Source organism: Aplysia californica, unplaced genomic scaffold (genome assembly GCF_000002075.1).
Source record: "Aplysia californica isolate F4 #8 unplaced genomic scaffold, AplCal3.0 scaffold00155, whole genome shotgun sequence".
Taxonomy (NCBI): Eukaryota; Metazoa; Mollusca; class Gastropoda; order Aplysiida; family Aplysiidae; genus Aplysia; species Aplysia californica.
This window is the reverse complement of record NW_004797425.1, coordinates 67883-87860: the sequence shown is the minus strand read 5'-3', so window position 1 is coordinate 87860 and position 19978 is coordinate 67883. Positions and strand designations below refer to the sequence as shown.

At 39.2% G+C, this 19978-nt stretch overlaps 1 protein-coding gene across 1 annotated transcript; it reads right to left on the bottom strand.

The window, feature by feature from the left end:
• Positions 1–5323: 5323 nt before the first annotated feature.
• Positions 5324–19533, bottom strand: LOC101849612 (oxidoreductase NAD-binding domain-containing protein 1). Its single transcript, XM_005097452.3, has 7 exons — positions 19139–19533; positions 14973–15096; positions 13266–13372; positions 12367–12508; positions 10027–10275; positions 7620–7713; positions 5324–5804 (listed from the first exon to the last, which is right to left on the bottom strand). The coding sequence occupies exons 1-7, from the start codon at positions 19186–19188 to the stop codon at positions 5638–5640; spliced, it is 933 nt and encodes a 310-aa protein (XP_005097509.1). The 5' UTR covers positions 19189–19533; the 3' UTR covers positions 5324–5637.
• Positions 19534–19978: the final 445 nt, after the last annotated feature.

The window sequence follows — 19978 nt, the reverse complement described above, 5'->3', positions numbered from 1 at the left end:
CATATAATGCTGACATTTCTTTCTTGATCTTGAGGAGTCTATAGGCCATTCCTAAAGGGGGGATATTACCATGTTTTTATGCACAGTAGATTGTAAATGGGCGGATTTAATAATGTCATGCTCATATTGTGCCGGAACAACATAGGGGGAACTGCTGCTTTATTCCTCATCCTTGCTATCGTCATGTTTCCTCTACTTCTTTTGTATGTTTGTCACTCTCTTATGAACTGCTGTTTCGAGGGTGCCTTGATAGTCGTAGCAGACTTTGCGCTGTTGAGACTGGAGAGGCGAGCAGAGTAAGCCTGATTCCCCGTTTGGACTTCTCTGTTGACATCCACCCCGTGTCGCTCATATGACCTTATGCAGTTGCTAGTGCTGCAAAACCTTACTAAAACAAACGATGAGCAGTTGAAGTTGAATGAGGCTGAATTATCTGTTTGCTGTATTTAATTAATTTTGTATAATACGGAGATAGAAATCAATCAATTTTCTGTTTGCTTTTTCATTTTTAACTGAATCATTTTTATAAATTATTCCTTATTTGACAAATGTGCGAGCCCATTAGGTGAGGGTTTGTTCCATGATTGCCTTTTTGTATAATAGTAGAAGTTATGCGTTTGAAAAAGTTTCTTTCTCCATCAATGAAAACTGAGTAGGTCAGTTGGTCAGGGCAGAATTTATACAAAAGTCCGATATTTCATTAGATAGCCCATTCACGGCTGAAGAGAGTGAGACTATTTACAGCCCAATGCCAAGATTTCACACTGTGTGTGTGCTGAATGTTAAAAAGTGGTCGCTCAGAGGTAAATATTTTAAAAAATTGCTGATACACAAGTTTTACTACATTCTAAAGCAAGCACTAGATAGCATCTTTTATAATTTATGCACGGCCTTGGTAGGCCTACAAAATAAATGATAAAAAGACTCTTCTTTCTATGGGAAGCATTTTGTTTTTCCATGCAGTGAGTATAACCTATGTAACTTGTTGATAAAGTTGTGTGAAAAATAGCATCTTTCCTCAGCTCATGGCACTGCAGCTGGTTTTAAAATTCTAAGTACCTATAATGAGATAAGATTGAACAGTTGCTTTTGTAACATGTTTTTTTTTTGTCAGTGAAGTTACATTGCATTAATGAATCATTTTTAAGTCACAAGGATAGGTGACTCTTTTGTTCTACTGTGATCAAATAAGAAATTGTGGTTGCCAACACAGGCATCAGAAACTTTTGTTTTGTCTTTCATGATTGTTTTCTGGTCTATATTATAATGTGTAAAAATAACTACTCATTTAGCATCTGTAAAGCATCATTCTAAAATCTTTTGTTGATTTCTATGGGTATTTAAAAATTATTTTTTGTTGCTGTATTTTATTTTAAAAAACTATAACCCAGATGAAACACTGCTGGAGATATTTTAGTGCAGGTTGCCTCAAGATGAATTTTTAAATTGTTGTAAAGACAACATTGTCCCAGAGTACCTCTCTCTTGTAAAAATCTGCTGGTTCTTTGTTGATAAACTTAACATGAGAACAGTTATATATATGGACCAATCCTCTATGAGCAGCATTCAAAGAAACCTTGTAAGGTTCATGCAGAAGACACTCATGAGTTATCCTGGACATGTGAAAATGTTGACGAACTGAGAGAGGGCAAATGCTTGCCAGCTGACTCACCTTGTTGCAGAATATTTGGGAAGAGAGACAGTCCACAAATTGAAAAGTGTTGCATTTACTTTTCCTGAAACCAAAGACTGATCCTTTCTTCTGTCACAGGCAAAAGGTGGCTGATTGTTTTTGTATTGAATATCATTGAATATCAATATCATCTCCTCTGGAGCTTTGTTTAATATTTGGCTACCTTCTAAAGATTGAGACTACACCTGGTATGCTTTCATGTTGATATTCAAAGTGTCATATCTGGTTACCGGTACTGCGGAGTTACATCAAGGAGAAAGAATAATGAATGTGTAGCCAACTGGAGGCTTTTGAGAACTTTATTATTATTGAAAAAACTGTGCAACCAGAAATTGTGAGGTGCAGAAATCTCATTCTTATTTGAAATTAGTCTAGCATGCACATAGTGAAGAGATTTTCAGGTACCAAAACATTTATATTCTATGTATCTAATATTTGTGCTAAATGAAATTCACACATGACGAAAAGATGCTCATAATCGCCCCAGTTTTGCTATATGCATTGCAGATGGTAGTTGTTTCCTGATCAAGCAACTTATATATGACTCATGACTCAAAGAACATCAATTAAAAGATACATGTTTATAAACTTTGTTAATTAATTTTGTTGTCGCCATATACGCCCTTTACTTTGATGTCTCTATGTGTAAGTGCATTGTGTGTGTATTTATGTGAAATTTATTGAAACTGAAATCTGCGGGACAGCCAGATTTTCTTTAGTATAACCGCATTTTTATAGTTTGATATTGTTCAAATGGTATTCACACTAAAGGGAAGTAATTTGCTAAAATCCTAAGAATTATACAGTGGAGTCCACTTATAAGGAGTCCGGAAAAAACGAGAAGTCTGTTATAACGACACTATTCTAAAACCCCGTTTTTTTCTCCTCTTTACCTTTGTAAATAAAATACTGCTATAGCGCTACTAGACAAACACGCGAGTCGATTATAGCGGAATATTGCTGCTGCTGTGCACAGTGCAAAGGCCAATTATACATCATGTAAAACCTCGCCAGTTGAGAAACTTGTTGGTGAACTAGCCAAACAAAGAATGGGAGAGCCGATGTGGGTCAACAATGAAGGCCGGAGCGACTGAGTAGGGAGGTTGTGGCATGCGCAGACAAGCAGAACGCATCGCGTGATAGGCCAGCGTAAGCCTAGTTTATATTATCAAGGCCTACCATGCCTCTCACTTCTCCGATGCGGGGATGGAGAGGTCACAGCAATGTGATGGATGGAGCGAATGTGTGACGTGCGCAAGCAGACAATGCACCACAGGGTGGGGTGGGGTGGGGGAAAACACAGCGGGCGAGTTAGCCTAGAGCCCTTTCTTTCTGATCGCCAATGCCGAGCTGTCAGTCCACATCGCTAGATCTAGCGCTAGAGAAAGAAACCTGATTCGATTTTTGATCAAGTAAGACCTAGACGTCATGTTGAACTAAATCATCTAGTAGTAGTAGTAGTATAGGGTTTTACGGCACTCGCAACTGCTAAGGTCATATGAGCGCGAGAAACACAAGTTGTTTACTTTCGCAAAAGTTCACTGCGCGATTGGTTAACTATTTGACTTTAAAATGCTAAAATATTAAAATTCAGTGTAAATATATTTGCGATTTAAAACAAGTCTTATAAGTAACAATAACTATTTTAAATAGTACGATTTCATTTTACAATTTGCCATAAAGGCCAATGGTCTTCATAAAATTCAAAATTTTGCTGGGACCAACGACGGAAAAAATGTCTTGCAATTTCTTGTATTTATATTATTTCCTTCGGATCTCTCCAAAATCTAGAAATTCGGTTAAGATGTGTCTGACGGTAAAATCTGTTTCGCATCCGATACAGAACGGCTTCTCATCTCCCTGTAGGAGGTATTTGTGGGTCAGGGCCGTGTGTCCAATGCGCATTCGAGTAAAAATGACTTCGTCTCTTCTGGAGAGGTCCGAAGGATTTCGTTGTTCTAGTTTGGGTTTTATTTCATATAGTTTATTGTTTTTTCTGTTTTTCCCAGTGGCTCTCCCACAGACTGGAGGTGATCATCATCAGAGGAGATAGCAAAAGGAAATAAACAGAACACCAAACTCATAGATTAGGCGTACTTTACAGTTTCCCTTGAATTTTTTACTGGATCCCTTACAGCGAGAATTGTGTTATAATGGACATTTTGCTCCAGTCCCCTCCCTCTCGTTATAATAGGATTCCACTGAAATACAGTCGGGCACAGATAAATCAAACATGTCGCTGGATTGACAAATGTGTTCAACACCTCTATAATTTGGGTAACCCGTTAGTGGAAAATTAAAGAGATATCAGACGCGGAATAGCAAATTGTAGGACCTGTCCATGATTTTGAGTTTTCTGTGTTCGTGTTATAGTTTCTGACTGAATAGGCGAGGGCCTACTAGTACATGTACTGAGTTTTGTCACATCTTAGGATTAGAAATGTGGCTATTTCCACCGGCACTGGCTCACTCTACTACTACTACTGCTCGATTGTTGTTGGGGGGGGGAGGGGGGTGTTAGAATGTTTTTTTAAGTTTCAATTCTTCCTCTCCTGGAAATAGTTATTGACAAGGTAGAGTTGGGAATGTCAAGTTTGTGGCAAATTTCACTTTTTGAAATCTTTCCTCATCTACCTAACTCTTTTAGTAACTGCAATTTGAGCTGCAGGGCAAACACGTTATGCTTTCTTTTCGATATTGTCAACTTAATCTACAAAACAGTCACACAGAATAGACGAGGGAGTAGAACAGTACACTGTGCAGTACAGTGCTCCGTACAAGGCAAGAGAAAAGAAAAGGTCTAGTGCCACAGTGATGTCATGCTGTTCCCGTCGTTTTATACAAGAAATATTCTGAAATCATGCGAACTGAGCCCCAAAATGTGAAATTATGCGATTCTGTTAATTTTAAAAAAGAATGATAAAGGAAAATAATCAGAAATTGTGCAAAACATGATCAAATTTTGCTAAAATTATGCGGGGTGCATGCATAAAACCACCAGGACAGGTCATGAAACGCATCAAGTGCCGTGGCTTCACAGAGACAATAGGTCATGACCAAATGACGGTCAGATAATAAACTTAGTAGGTTAACAGTATACTGCTGATGCCTCTCTCTGGGCTTCAATCGACTCAGGTGTGATTTTGTGTCTCTTTCTTCTGTCTCGCCATCTTGAAAAAAGTTGGACTTGATGTGTAGAAGCCTACTTGAGGGTTTCTTTGTGAAGATTCAGAAATTACCATCGAAATTCTTTTCGGTTTAGAAATGGGAGCATTTGGCTAGTTCATAGTTTTCTTACAAAGACAAAGCATTTTTCTGGAGATTCTATTTTCAGGAGATTCCCTTTTATTTTGGATTATCACTATTTTTGGTTTAACTGTTACTGAGTTCTGTCTATTGCTTTTCGTCTGAGAAAGGTAAATGAACTTCACAGAAAAAATGCCGCCAACTCCATGACAATAACATGGTGAATGCACTTTGACTTGACAGAAATAATGTTCAAAATTAATGCCAAGCCCACTATTGCGAATGGAATAAAACTAATATCTTTGCTTGTAACTGCAAAGAGCCTAATTATTACACAAAACGGACAACCACCTTCAAATTAAAATACTAATACATAACACAGTCTTCAAGAATTTATACAATTTATTGGTTTAGTTTGAACACATTTCTTAAACTTTTTCTTTTGTCATCAACGATTTACAAAAATTTTGTCTGGTCACATCTGAACATGATAGCCTACCTGTATGTACATGTACATAATACTGCACGGAATTGCTCACATTTTCTTAAACATGATACAATAACAGGTAAAGATTTTGACAGAGAATCGGCAGTAAAGACAAAAAGAAAAGTCAAGATCAGCAACATCAGACGTATCTTTTCTGATCAGACAACATTTATTCAACATTGAATTGCACACACGCTCACAAGTATTATTATTACCACCATGTTTCGTAAAAGATTGATGACTTGTTAAACCCTGAGTTCTGACAGTACAATTCCATAGACTTAATGAAAGATCCTGGCCCACATATGTACACTTGTGCTTTGCTTTTGTCCAGCTGAGAAGAAGTCAGCTCAATGTCTTTCTGACCAATCCTTCCACCTGAGTTGAACATAAAAATGGAACAGACAAAAATGTGATCAGTAAATTGTCCACAGCTTACTTTTATTTTACCTACCGCACAAGTCTGCAACAAACTAAAAAAAAACCCCAAAAAATTGAGAAACAAGTGTATTTAAAGTTTTCTAAAAATGCCCATACATTGTCAAGGAGAAGAGTTGGGTAGATGTCTTACACAGTGTCATTATAATGAAAAACAGAAAAGACAAGGGGAGAAATGGGAAGTGGTTGTTTGTACAGGTCGTTATCTTAAACAGGTGGCTATTACATCAGGTTCAACTGTATTTTTTTACATAAACTCCTGTAAAGGGCAGTAAAAAACGGGTAACCACAATCATTCTAAGGTGACACGGCTCTAAATGAACCAATGAAAGTAATAGGCTACATAATCAACAGAGGAAATTGCAACTTTTTCAACCCTCATTTATAAAATTATATGCCCAAACAAACAATAAAAGACAAAGAGTTAACCAATATGTCCAAACTTTCAACCATGAATTCGTGACATTCTGGTGAATTCACAGTAAACATGATAAAATGATATCACATGCTATTTTTCACCACATAAAAAGAAAGTGAGACAGGTTTACCAGTCCACAATAATTACAGTCCGTGCCGGCTTTAAGCACGCCGGCCTTAAGCACGTTTCGGACTCAAGCACGCTAAACGTCTCTTACCGCATTTTTGCTATATAAATTACACATCTTTAAGCACGGTAACTTCGGCTTCAAGCACGCTTCATTTACAAGACAGTCAATATTTTCATGATGACCCATCGAAGTTCGAACACAGTCTACACCGCAGCAGTGGAGTGTGTCAAGAGAAACACAAAGACTGCAAGTGATGGACACACACACTCACACGGGCGGAGAGGAAGGCAGAGAGATGCACACAGCTGTGCGCGCGGACATAGGATCTAGCCTAGGCCTAGGGCAAAGCTACACACGATCAAAAAAAAAAATACAAAGAGAGTTGGGGAGACGGGAAAGGGAGGCTGGCGGCGATTTCACCTTTGACCCTCGCTATCCATTAATCCTGATTGTGTATCACGTGCGAGATGGGATGAAAGCAGTGGTATGAGTGGCACAGCGGGCAGTGGTACGCACAGGCAGTGTGTTACAGTAGGCCTAGTGTGCTGTGTTGTGACTGGCCCTCTAAATATTAAGTTTTCATTTCCCATTCGACCACAAAACAAAAACAAACAAGCGAACAAAAACTGCACTGGCGGGTGTCTAAATAACAGTGCACACTTTTGCGGGACCGCTGTAGGCCTACTTACAAACAAAGGGAAATAGCACGGGGAATTTTCTACATGAAAATCTCTGGATTATGTCGATTTCGCACTTAAGCACGCTTCAGCTTTAAGCACGCTTAAGCTTTCTCCCGATGACCGTGCTTAAAGCCGGCATGGACTATATATACCAGCAGCAAGGATAAGCCGGCTGGCTATTTTACTGAAAATAAATTTAATAAGACCCTCATCACTTCTCTACCCCTGCCCCACCCTTGCATACGCAGGCAGTATTGCATACAGACATATCTCAAAGGCTGCCAAAAATGACTTATGTCTGTATGCAAGACTGCCCGCGTATACATGTACTGACAAGACAATTTCTCTCTTTATTTAATTTCAACGAGTAAATCAGCAGGGTTGATTCTGTAATACTAATACGGAAAACACAAAAACTAATAATTATATAATGGGTCCAACTTATTCTGAATCAAACGATCAGATAAATTTAGAAAAAGATATATATATATATATATATATGTATAGGTTACTATTGTTTGTCTTACCTGAGATGAAGTCTGCACTTTCAACTGCCTGTCTCGTACAGTGCATTTTCAAATTGACATTTGGATTCTTACCAGCAATCTCTTTCAGTTCTTCCTGGAAAACAAGAGCATAAGAGGATATAATTTTCATACTTCGCAATACTAATTACATGTCCTTTAAATTCTTCAAAGAACCAATTTATTCTGAACACTCTAATGGTACCTCAAACAAGATGAGGAATTTAGTAAAATTATTGAATACATCAAATGGAATGTAGTACAATAATAATATACAAGACCATTACAAGAGCATAACAATATCTCTTTATACAAGAAAAGGATATAAATCATAAACTGATTCGTGGATGGAAATGATGCTACGCATGTGTGAATATCTCTCCAAGTTGATGTCTCTCTTGAATGTTCAAATCTCATTCAACTAGTTAAGTAACTGATTTACAATGTACCGGTAAACAAATTAATTCCAACAAAATCATTGGTAAAGCTAAACTTCCATACATATCTCGGAGAACATGTCAGTTTTGAACATACTTTAACTGGAGACCAAGGATTTCTTAATCAAGATCTGGGATGAAACTTCTTTTCCACCATACAATATTTCTTTTACTTTTATTCATTTACAGCCTGAATCAGAAACATGGACAAATCATTAAAACTGTTCCCCTTATTAGAATGCGATTTGATGTAAAAGTGAAAATGTTAATGCTCTGTCGAAGCATGTATTTCCATTCAAATATTAAATCTAAGTTAAAAACAGAGTGCTGTTTTGAAAAATGTTGCACTGAACGTAAACAAATTACATTCATTAAGAAGTCTCCGCCTAAACTCACAGTGCTCAGGAGGGCTCCTAAGGATACGTTTTTTTGTTTTTGTAAAGTGTTTTACGGCGCTCGCAACTGCATAGGTCATATGAGCGCGCGGGACACTCCTAATATTTTCAGTTGGTAGAAAATTTTGAATTTTGCCCGGGTGGCGGCCGAAGCCTACTCTTATCGATTTTAGACCACCAAGGGATCTTTAACGTGCGCAACTTGCACACGGGCCCTCCGAGATTTTTCGCCCTTGTCCGAGAAGGCTAGGTGTAGATCTTTCCTACCAGAAGATCAGGGGTGTGGCAGAAAGACAGCAGTAAGGAGGAGCCAAGGAGTAACAGTAGAAAGGCTGCAGAAAGAGTCAGGAGCCCAGAGGAGGGGGCAAAGGAGGTGAAGGGGTGGGGGCAGAAAGTGGAAATGAAAGCAGACAACAGAACATTGCTAGAGAGCAGGAAAGGAGCTGAAAGGAGACAATTTTAGAGCAGAAAATTTTTTGGTCGCTACCCGGAATCGAACCCGGGACCTTTGAATGAGAGGCCAACACCTTAACCTCTAGGCCACGAGAGCCCCCAGGATACGTTTACATGGAGCGTGCACGAGAACCTGTGCAAAGGGGGAAGGGTACACAACCATCTCATAGGGGCTTTTACTGAGAACGAGACACAACGTGACTTTTTTGTAAAGGATTCCCCAATTACTGTTACGTCCACAAAGGCGATGAATGAGTAATGAAAAAAAGCGGAAAGACTTGACTCACAGAACGGATTGGAGTAACATGTTGAGAACAAATAAGAAGAAATTGCTGGTGATAAACATAAGGTGGAGCACTCAGCCATACTGCTTTCCATGTGACCACTCCCAACTGCCTGTCATCTTTGCAACTTGGTAAATGCATGGATAACGTAATTTAATAGCAACAGAAATTCTGAAAGACTTTTCTATAATAATTCGTTCAACGTGTACGTTATATGTTCTTCCAGTGCAGCTGATCACTTGCCTAAACTTTAATCCTATAAGCCTATCCAGTGTTTTACATCATTCACATGAGTTGCGCATCATAGTCATTCATAAGCCTAACTAAACATTGCAGACACTCAAACTCCAGCACAAAACCTTCTCTCAAAGATGCATTCCAGTAACCAATCAAAAGACGTTCAGTAACCCACCTAAAAAAAAACATATCGCTCGTCCGTCCTTTATGTCTGAGGACACTAGTGTGAAAAAGCTCTCCATCACACTCTTTGTCTTAACTCTGTGTGACGGGCAGTCTTGGCAAATATCTGGTTGTCTAGACTTGTCTTATGCGAGCTGCGTTGGTTGTTGCAAAAATGTCTCTTTTTCCGGCTTTACTTGTCAGCATGTTTCTCGGATCGAAGCGTGCGTTTAGAAAAAATGACCATGCATTTGCTAAATTATATAGTTTAAAAAATAAGAACGTGCCTTTATATGGCTTACCTCAAGGCAGAGACTACAGTACAGCTCTGTCAATATTTAGAGCAAACTCTTAAACAATTGTTTCGGCAACACTAAACACATTTCTCCACCCAAAACTTCCAGTGAAACTTTCTACATTGTGAATAGCAAGAACAACTAACCTTAAATATTAGTTCTTCCATATTCTGAGCACTGTACAAGAAAGAAACTTTTGGTTGACTCTTGGCCCCTGCATTTCTGTCACGCTCTTGTGAGGGGTGTAAATGGATGAAATGCTGAAGGATACTGAACAGCGGATTAACACCCACACCACCAGCAAGAAGCAAGAGGTCCTCAGTACAGGCATGCTTGGGTGGATCATAGAAAAAATCTCCTCCAGCTCTCATTTTCACCTCACTTCCTTCTTTACACTGCAAACAAAATAAGCAAACATTTCCCAAAGTTAATCTGTTTGCGGATTCTAAAAAAAGAGAAGTGCAATATTCATTTAGCAGTTTGAAAATAAAACAAGACAATGAAGAGAAGTAAGAGAGATAAGAAATGTTTTGGACCTCTATCAATTAAACATTTTTTTGGTAACACTAACAGTATGATCCAAAAACACAGAATTGCATGCCAAAATATAAGCGTATATATTTCAATTGAATAATAGGTATAAACAGCCATATATATATATACATATATATATATATATATATACAGTCAAACCTGTGTAAGACGGCCACCCATTGTCAAGGAGGAAAGTGGCCGCATAAGACAGGTGGCCGTCTTTGGCAGGACTGATCAAGATAAAGAAAACAAACCATTCCCATCAGAGGCCCCAATCGAAAGTAGCCCCATTGTAATTGTCTTTGTTGGTGTTGTTGCTGCTGGTTTGTAATTTTTATTTTGTTGCTGATTTTGCCCAATGGTGACAATAAAACGAAATGTATCAGACAAGGAAGACCGAGTGCCATGTTAAAACAAACACATGGGTCGCCACCACTCGGAGAACGAGGGTCGCTTCTGTAACAAGTTCATGTTGACGTCCTTTGTTACTTTGTTACAGACTGGGTAAACAGTAACCACTCATCTCATTTACGATTTGTGTATGAGTTCTGGGCGGGGCTTATGGGTTATGAGGGATCACACGCTAACTCACCTGCAGCTGAAAATTGGTAGCTATTGGTCAACAGTGGGAGGGGCCTACGCAACATGATCGGTTGGAGGGACTACCTAACAACAGCGACAGGTGATTGAATTATGACTGCTCGCCCACAACGCCAGGGGCCAATGCACAATTTATGACAAAACGTAATGGAGTCACTAAGGTGACCGTCTTAGACAGGTATTATTGCTTAGTATTATAGGGGTTGTGTGTTAAATTTTTGTGGCCGCGGCTGCGTTGGACAGGTGCCCGCTTTACACAGTTAAATTATATAGAAAAAAGGGGGGAAATGGAAAGTGGCCGTTTGTACAGGTGGTCGTCTTATAGAGGTGGCCGTCAGGGCAGGTTCGACTGTATATATATATATATATATATATGCAGGGTCAAAGAAAGCAAACAACATCAGAGCATCCATCAACCACCCAATCGAAAGAGTTGAAGTTTGAGTAAAGAGAAGCACATCAACTCAATAACTATCACATAGTGCAGGGTCAAAGAAAGACAGAGATAGATAAACAACAGAGGGAAAGAAAAGAAGTAGGACCTACCAGTGGCACATTCCATATATATATATATATAAAATAAAAGAAATAAAAAGTAGCCTACTGGTACTAAAGATTCCATCAGAAAATCTGAAGAATTTCAGGAAATTTAGCACCCAAAATTGGAGGAGGGACTTGGATTCAGACCTAAATGAGATGGGATACCGCTGGACAGCCGTGGAGACATTAGTTACTTATATAGACAGAAGTAGGCTGAAAGCTCTTGTTGGTGACCTGTACTTCAGCAAAAGGTGAGAAAGACTGATGATGATGAGGAGAACCCCAAATATTTACAATATTTTTTAGCAATATCATTTAACTTCCCAAACTTTATCTCCTTGAACAGAGGTTTTAACACACTAAACTTGAGTGGCTATGCTTTTTCCCAAAATTATGAGTGACCACTCACAGTTGCTGGTGTGATGTAGACAGTATATATGCTAGTCTATAATAATAACAATAATAATAATAATAATAATAATAACAATAATAATAATAATAATAATAATATTAACAATAATTGCATCTATATATAGTGCATATCCACGCTCTACAGCATGCTCTATACACTTTACAAACAACAGTTTCTCATCTAAACAGCTGTGTATGAGAATAAACTTTGTACAAAGCTTCTCAAAGGGGAAGCTATTCCCCTTTGCCTTTGTGTTTATGTCCGTTTTTTTGTCTTGAGTTGAAGCACATGTAGTGAAAGTAGTCAAGCGACAGTAGAATTGAATAGAGTTAACAAAATCTATTCCATCAAACCACTGAAATCAGTTCCAGCTACAATGAGTTAAATTACCCAAGCTAACCTTAGTGTGGACCCAGTGAGCAGGAGGATGAGGCGATGACTTCACAGCCAAAACGAGCTGACCAGTGGAGACCAGTGTGTGGGGTGCAGAGCACATGGAGTAGCCACCCACTACGTCAACACCAGGGATGAACATGTCCACCCTCAAAACAATTTCGTTTTAGTTTTAGTAAGAGTTTTACGGCACTTGCAACACAATCAGGTCATATGAGTTCCAAAGACTACAGGTGTTAGTGTTACTGTTACAATAGAGTAAAAAGAACAAAAAAAGGATAGAGACAGATAAGAACGACAGACGTTTAAAGGGAAAGAAAAAGCAAACAACATCAGAGCATCCATCAACCACCCAATCGAAAGAGTTGAAGTTTGAGTAAAGAGAAGCACATCAACTCAATAACTATCACATAGTGCAGGGTCAAAGAAAGACAGAGATAGATAAACAACAGAGGGAAAGAAAAGAAGTAGGACCTACCAGTGGCACATTCCAACTAACTGCCCTCAAAAGACCAAGAACATTATACTGAAAATTTCTCTAAACACATTTTTTATTTATTTGTATAATCGGCAAATTTTTAAACAGGAAGAAATTGGTTCACCTCCCATCTGCCAGCATGACCTGGGTCTCAACTGGTCTTTTCAAAAACATCTCGTATTGTCAAGGGAGATTCACATATACATTTCTATTTTCTCAAAGGAAATAAAGGCTGAGATGTCAAGACATTCCTGCATGTCTTTAAATCATGTAACATTGTCTCTATCTCTGAGACCACCAAACTTTATCACGTAAGCACTATAACAATCAGCAATATACAAAAAAAACCAACAACCCATATGCAGGAAAACTATCAAGGCAATAGACAAACTAAAAAAGCAGATAGGCTATACATCTGAACTCCTTACCATTGGCCTGCTTTAAAAAAGAAGCAACTATCCATCACATGTACCCGCAGCTGCTTGACTGTAGGTGAAATGTTCTTCACTTCTTTGATTTGAGCAGGTGAAATAACCTGTAATAGTAATAGGACAACAAACACAAAAAACATCGTTATCAACTCACATCTGAAAAGAAACAGAACATGCTGCTATCGAAAAAAGTTCTGTATAAAGCTTGATACAATCATGAGTGAACTTATTGAAGTTATTGCCTGGTGTGGCCATTTGGGCCACAGCTACACAGATGTGAATGTCTTTACTATAATATTTTGACAGATCTTTCTGCAGGCCCCAGAAGTCATGGATAATACATTATAATTATATGACACATCATCATAGAACATCAGTGTCTTTTCTTTCATATTGAATATATAGCTCAAAATGACAGAGCAAACAAAAGCTTCATTATTAACACTTTGTCATCACAAGGCTCATATAGTAAAAACTCTTACCACCAAAGGTAAAGGCATTTTGGGGAAAATCCTTAGAAACTGAGTGATAAACATAGCCGATCGGCAAGATGTGATGGCAGAGCCTTAAAAGTCATAGAAACCACTCTTTTCGGGGAAGCCTGCATTTTGCATTATGGCTTGAGTCAAATTGAAACTACACCCGTCAAGTAATGAAAATATCCATGAAAAACTATTTTCGTCAAGTTTATCTACAAAGGTGGAGACTTTATAAAAGAAAAGAGTTTAAAGGCTCAAAAGTATATTCTCTTATACATACATATGCCGCCTGGGGGGGTGTGTGTGTGTGTGTGTGTGTGTGTGTGTGTGTGTGTGGGGGGTGTTGTGGGGGGGGGGGATATTTTTATTATGGTACTGTACATAGTAATTGAATTAAGGAGGTGAGATTAATCAAAATAAATACAAGAGTAGATAAACACATCAATGACTCCAATTCTTCTCTGCAAAGATCAAATAAATACGGTGAAAGCTTATCTAGTAAATTACAGCACTTCAAAAAGCAATTCTAATTACCTCATGGCAAAAAATATACCAGTTAAGAATTTATTGAATGAAATAATTCTTTCTTATCGAGACTCCATGACATTATGTCAATGATATATGTGAACAACAATAGTAAACCGTTTATTTTTCATACGCAACTTGAATTAATCACTTTTGCAATTTTTAAAGAAATCTCTATGGACATTTGTGTTATCTGCTTAAAAATGATATAAAAAGCGGTGCTACCACATTGGGACCAACAGAGAATTTAAATTACTTTTTAAAATTCATCACTTTCACAAAAATTCAAGCGGAACTTGCAACAATATGTACATCTGTGAGTACTTGTCAAATGTACACAACATGTCCACCTGTATAAAGCGGTGGCGTTTTAACAAATATTAAAACTTGTTTTCTACTGCACAGCATGCATTGGAGTTCAGCTGCACTTGGAAATGAGATGGCAAATACTGGCATACATCTATGGATTCCGAAATACAAAATGGGCAAAGGGTGAATTTTAAAAAAAGCTAAAAAAAAATTATATAAGGTATTTCAAAACTTAAACCCAAATTCATTACGATAAAGTGAAAATAGGAGACATATATTGTGTACCGAATGTCCTATGCATTTTTTATTTCAGGGGAATTCAAAATTCAAAAGGTTTAAAAGAAAGTCAGTGTTTGTTATTCATTGTCAACCAAAATTTCATCTTTATTACCTGATGCCTTTCATTGTTTGCAGTTCTGTCCAAATGACCTGTTCCAGTTCCAGATGATGACGCCATCCTCACTCTAGTTTGATGAACGTGCAATTTGCTCACAGGAACCAAAGATTTTATTTTGCTGGAAAAGAAAGAAATTAAATTTATGATCCTACATCATTATCAAGGAGAACATAATTCCATACCTTATTAAATTGTGTTCAAGGGGAGTAAAGCCAGTACCCTGGCCTGCAGGACAAACTAAAGCAATGGTCTCCAAACAACAGCCTATAGGCCAGATTCATCATCATCATTGCCTTTCTCACCCTGGGTCAGGATATAGGCCACGAACAAACACTCTCCACCTTTCCCTATCCTGGGCTAGTCGCTTGATGTCACTCCACATCTTCCCACTTTTCCGTACATCCATTTCCGTGACTCTTCTCCAGGTTCCACAAGGTCTTCCCCTTGATCTTTTACCCTGTGGGTTCCAATCTAACACTTTTCTTGTTATGCAGCTGCTTGACTTCCTGAGAGTGTGTCCAATCCATCGCCAACGTCTTCTTCCCACCTCATCTCTGGCTGGGCTCTGTCTGGTTCTTCTTAATACTTCCTCGTTGGTAATCCTGTCTGTCCATTTCATCCTCAGTAGCTTCCTCAGACACTTGTTTAAGAAAACATGGATCCTTTTTATGCACGTATGGGATGCGTTCCACGTTTCACATCCATACAACAAGACTGACTTCACATTTGAGTTGAAAATTCAAAGCTTTGTTCGTAATGAAATATCCCTGGTCCTCCAAATCCTGTTCAAAGAAATAAATGCAGTCTGTGCCTTTCCAATGTGGGACTTTATTTCAGCGCCTGTTCCTCCCTCTCTGTCAATTATACTACCAAGATAGCAGATGGATTCGATGTCTTCTACTGCATTTCCTTGTACTGTAACCTGCTCCTTTCGAAGTTCATCTATCCTTAGGACTTTCGACTTTCCGGGGTGGATCCTCAATCCAACAGACTCTGATAGGCTGTTTAAAATTGTTGTCTTTGCTTGCATCTGTTCCTGAGTGTGTGACAGAAGCGCCAAGTCATCTGCAAAGTCCAGATCGTCCAACTGTGTCCATGGGGTCCACTGTATACTGTTTCTGTGTCCTCTTGTGGTTTCCTTCATCAGCCAGTCGACTGCCAATATGAAGAGGAACGGTGATAATAAACATCCCTGTCTCACACCAGTCTCGATGTCAAAGTTGTCAGTGAGCTGGCCATCATGTACAACCCTGCAACTTGTCTCTTCGTACATGCTCTTGATGAGGTTCACCATCTTCTGTGGGATTCCGTGGTGTCTCAGTATCTTCCATAGTGTTGCTTGGTCTATAATGTCAAAAGCCTTCTCATAGTCAAGGAAGTCGACGATCAGCTGGGAGTTCCACTCCAGGGACCGTTCCACAATAATCCTCAACGTGGCAATTTGGTCGGTGGTTGAGCGATTTTTTCCGGAAACCAGCCTGTTCATCCCGTAGTCTTGGATCCGTTGCTGTCTTGATTCTCTCCAGAATGATTCTGTTGAAGACCTTACCTGGCATTGAGAGAAGAGTGATCCCTCTGTAGTTGCTGCAGTTGCTGAGATCCCCCTTTTTTGGAAGCTTCACGAGGTGTCCTTTTCTTTCCAATCCTTTGGGAACTTGTTCTCATTCCAGATCCTGGTAAACTGTGGGAGGAGGATGTCTGCCGTCACCATGGCATCTGCTTTTAGGGCTTCAGGTGGAATCTGGTCAGGACCGGCCGCTTTACCTTTGTTCAGCTTTTTAATGGTATCCAGAATCTCTTGTTTTGAAGGAGCATCACAGCAGATTGGTAACTCATTTCTTGCTGGCAGGATGTTTGGTGGGTTACTCGGAGGTGGTCTGTCCAGGAGACTGTTGAAATGCTCTACCCATCGTTTGGACTGAGCTTCCTTTCCAAAAATGGTTTTTCCCTCTTGGTCCTTTACTGGTACTTCAGGTTTCCCGTATTTTCCAGAAAGTGTCCTTGTGGTCTGGTAAAGGATTCGCATGTGCCCTCCTATCGCTGCTTCCTCTGCCTTCTCAGCCAGCCTGTTCATGAATTCCTCCTTGTCTTTTCTTAGTGATTTCTTGACATCTTCAGCTGTTTTCCTGTACTGCTCCAATGCATCTGTTCTTGATCCTCTTGTTCTACTTTCATTCGCTTCTGCCTTCAGCTGTCTTCTTATCCTAATTAAATCCAATGAATGTTGGCTAATCCATTCCTTGTGCTCCCATTCCTTCACACCGAGTACTTCTTGACATGTTGAAGTAAAGACTCCAGTGTGTATCCACCTCCATGTCTTCCTCACCAAGATCCGCCAAGGGTTGACATCTGTTCCTCAACTGCAGTTGAAACTCCTGTTTCTTGTGTCCATCTAAAAGACTTACTTGGAACTTCATTCTTTTGGTTCCTGTTCTGGTTCCATGCTTTTTGAGACGAAGCTCGGGTTTTGCTAACAGCAGATGATGATCCGATCCAACGTCTGCCCCTCTCTGTACTTTGACATCTTCCAGTGAGCGCCTGAACCTACGAGAGATACAAAAATGATCGATCTGGTTCTCCGTCACTCCATCCGGTGATACTCAAGTAGCCTTGTGGATCCTCTTAAGGGGAAAAACAGAGCCTCCGATGACAAGACTGTTGAAAGCACAGAGATTTGCAAACCGCTCACCGTTCTCATTCATTTGTCCCAGGCCATGTTGTCCCATGATTCCCTCGTAACCTACGTTGTCCTGACCAATCTTGGCATTAGCATCTCCCATTATGATGTTGACATCTTTCCTTGGCAGTCTGTCGATGATCCCCTGGAGCCGGCTGTAAAAAGCATCCTTGTCATCATCCGAAGCATCGTTTGTAGGGGCGTAGATCTGTACTATTACTATGTTCATATTGATGCTCTTACTTCTGGTAGTGAAAGAAGCCATGATGATCCTCTCCCCCTGTGGTTCCCATCCTCTAAGTGACTTCTGTGCATACCTACTCAAAATAATTCCAACTCCCTCCGCATGGAGCTTGTCTTCCCTCACAGAATACAATACTTGTTCCCCCGAGCTGAGCTGCTTCTGTCCAGACTGTATCCAGTGGGTTTAGCTGATTCCTAGTATATGCAGCCTGTATCTTTTCATCTCTTGTGTCACTTGAGAACTCTTTCCTGCTCCATACATGGTGCGAACATTCCACGACGCAATCCGGAGACTTTTTCAACAGAGAAGGTTTTGGGTCAGAAGAGTCCTTTCGGCTTTGTCCGCTGTCCTTCATTGTTACTGCTGATGCAGAAGCTCCTCCGTCTCCCAAGATGGAACAATTAAAAGGCATGTTTGTTCGTGTTTCTATAACTTTCCTTTTTTACTGGGTCGGGTAGTTGGCCCTCCGCAAACTGTCACTTTTTGGGTGGCTAGACCTATGCACCTTTAGTCACCTCTTTCGACACGCAGCATCATGGCAGGTGTATTCTTTACTCCCCCATAGTAAAACTAAGGGGCTCCCCACCTGCAGGGGCGTATAGGCCAGATTGGGCCCACGAAATTAATTTTGTGGGAAAAAAATCTTAGAAAAGCTGTCTTTGAATTTATCTTTACTTTGTCGCCAGACATGAGCATCAAAACAATTTAATAATTTCATTAAAATCTACAAAGCAATTCAGACATACTTTTATAGACGTTATAATTTCAATGGCAAATACTGGCATACATCTATGGATTCCGAAATACAAAATGGGCAAAGGGTGAATTTTTAAAAAAGTCTTTATTACCGGATGCCTTTCATTGTTATGAAACAAATTATGGTGGGGAAAAAATGTATTGTCGCTAATGCTTTAACTTACTAAAAGTTTTTTAAAAGCTCTATAGTTGTTTAGAAAGATCAATAATTTATAATCAAAGAGCAGGTCTACACAAGCCTAATACAATAACATCATAGTTACAGGGTCAGAAAACTAGATCTAAATAAAAAAATAGGCTACGTAGGCATATTAAGAAGCAGTGCAACTATTCATAATACAGGTGTAGTATGAAGTTAACGTGTTGTTAGATATACATGGGCACTCAGAGTACGGGGTGGGAGGGCATGCCGCATAAAGTAAAGCAAATTAAATGAAAGTCCAGAAAGTGAAAGAGGTGCCATAATTATTAAAATGAAGTTACCCGATGTGGTGAAGCCACTCGAAGATCACGTGATGAATGCAGGCACGCATTGTTTTATTTATCAGTCATGAATCATAATATAGACCAAGGCCCTCATTTACAATTACAAGTAGTAAGTAGTACAAGGTGCAGTTACAGGGTCAGGGGTCAACAGTTTGAGGCTCTCAACCTGAAACTTCACTTCACTTGCTATGCCTAAATGAGTTTCTTTTCATGTCTTTCTTTTGTTTATCGTTGGCGTAACATGAACATGTTCACTGTGAGAACTTAGAGAGGCCAAAAGCTCGTCACGTATCATGCTATAACCAAAAAACCTGTGATTTTTTGGTTCATCAGTTGTGTTGTGTAAGTGTAAACAAACACCCTTCGTTGGGTAACTTGTCAACAGCAGAAACAAAAATTGTTTAGTATTCTGGAGTAGCTTCCCCTTACCAAACCAAAGATATTATGTTTTATTCGAAGTTGCGGCCAACGACCTGAAGCGGTAGACTGCATTGTGTTCATTATAGTTATAGACCTATCTGGTAGCAGTAAGCAAAGCGTACAATGTTGTCAGTTGGCCGTGAGACAGATATAAATTAATAATAATTATAATGATTATAGTAACAATAATAATGATAGCCAACTATGTTATAATAGAAATAGTACAGTAATCATTAAAAATATGATAAGTTTGGAGGTTCTAAATGGATCACCAACCGCATCACCTCTCTGAATGCAACTTCTTCGGTATATGTACTCACGTACTTGACAATAGCATTGTATACTTGTACCTTATAGGCCTAGAACCGTAGCCTAGTTCAAGTCTTGTGAAAACAGCGCTTTAATTACTCCCCCCCC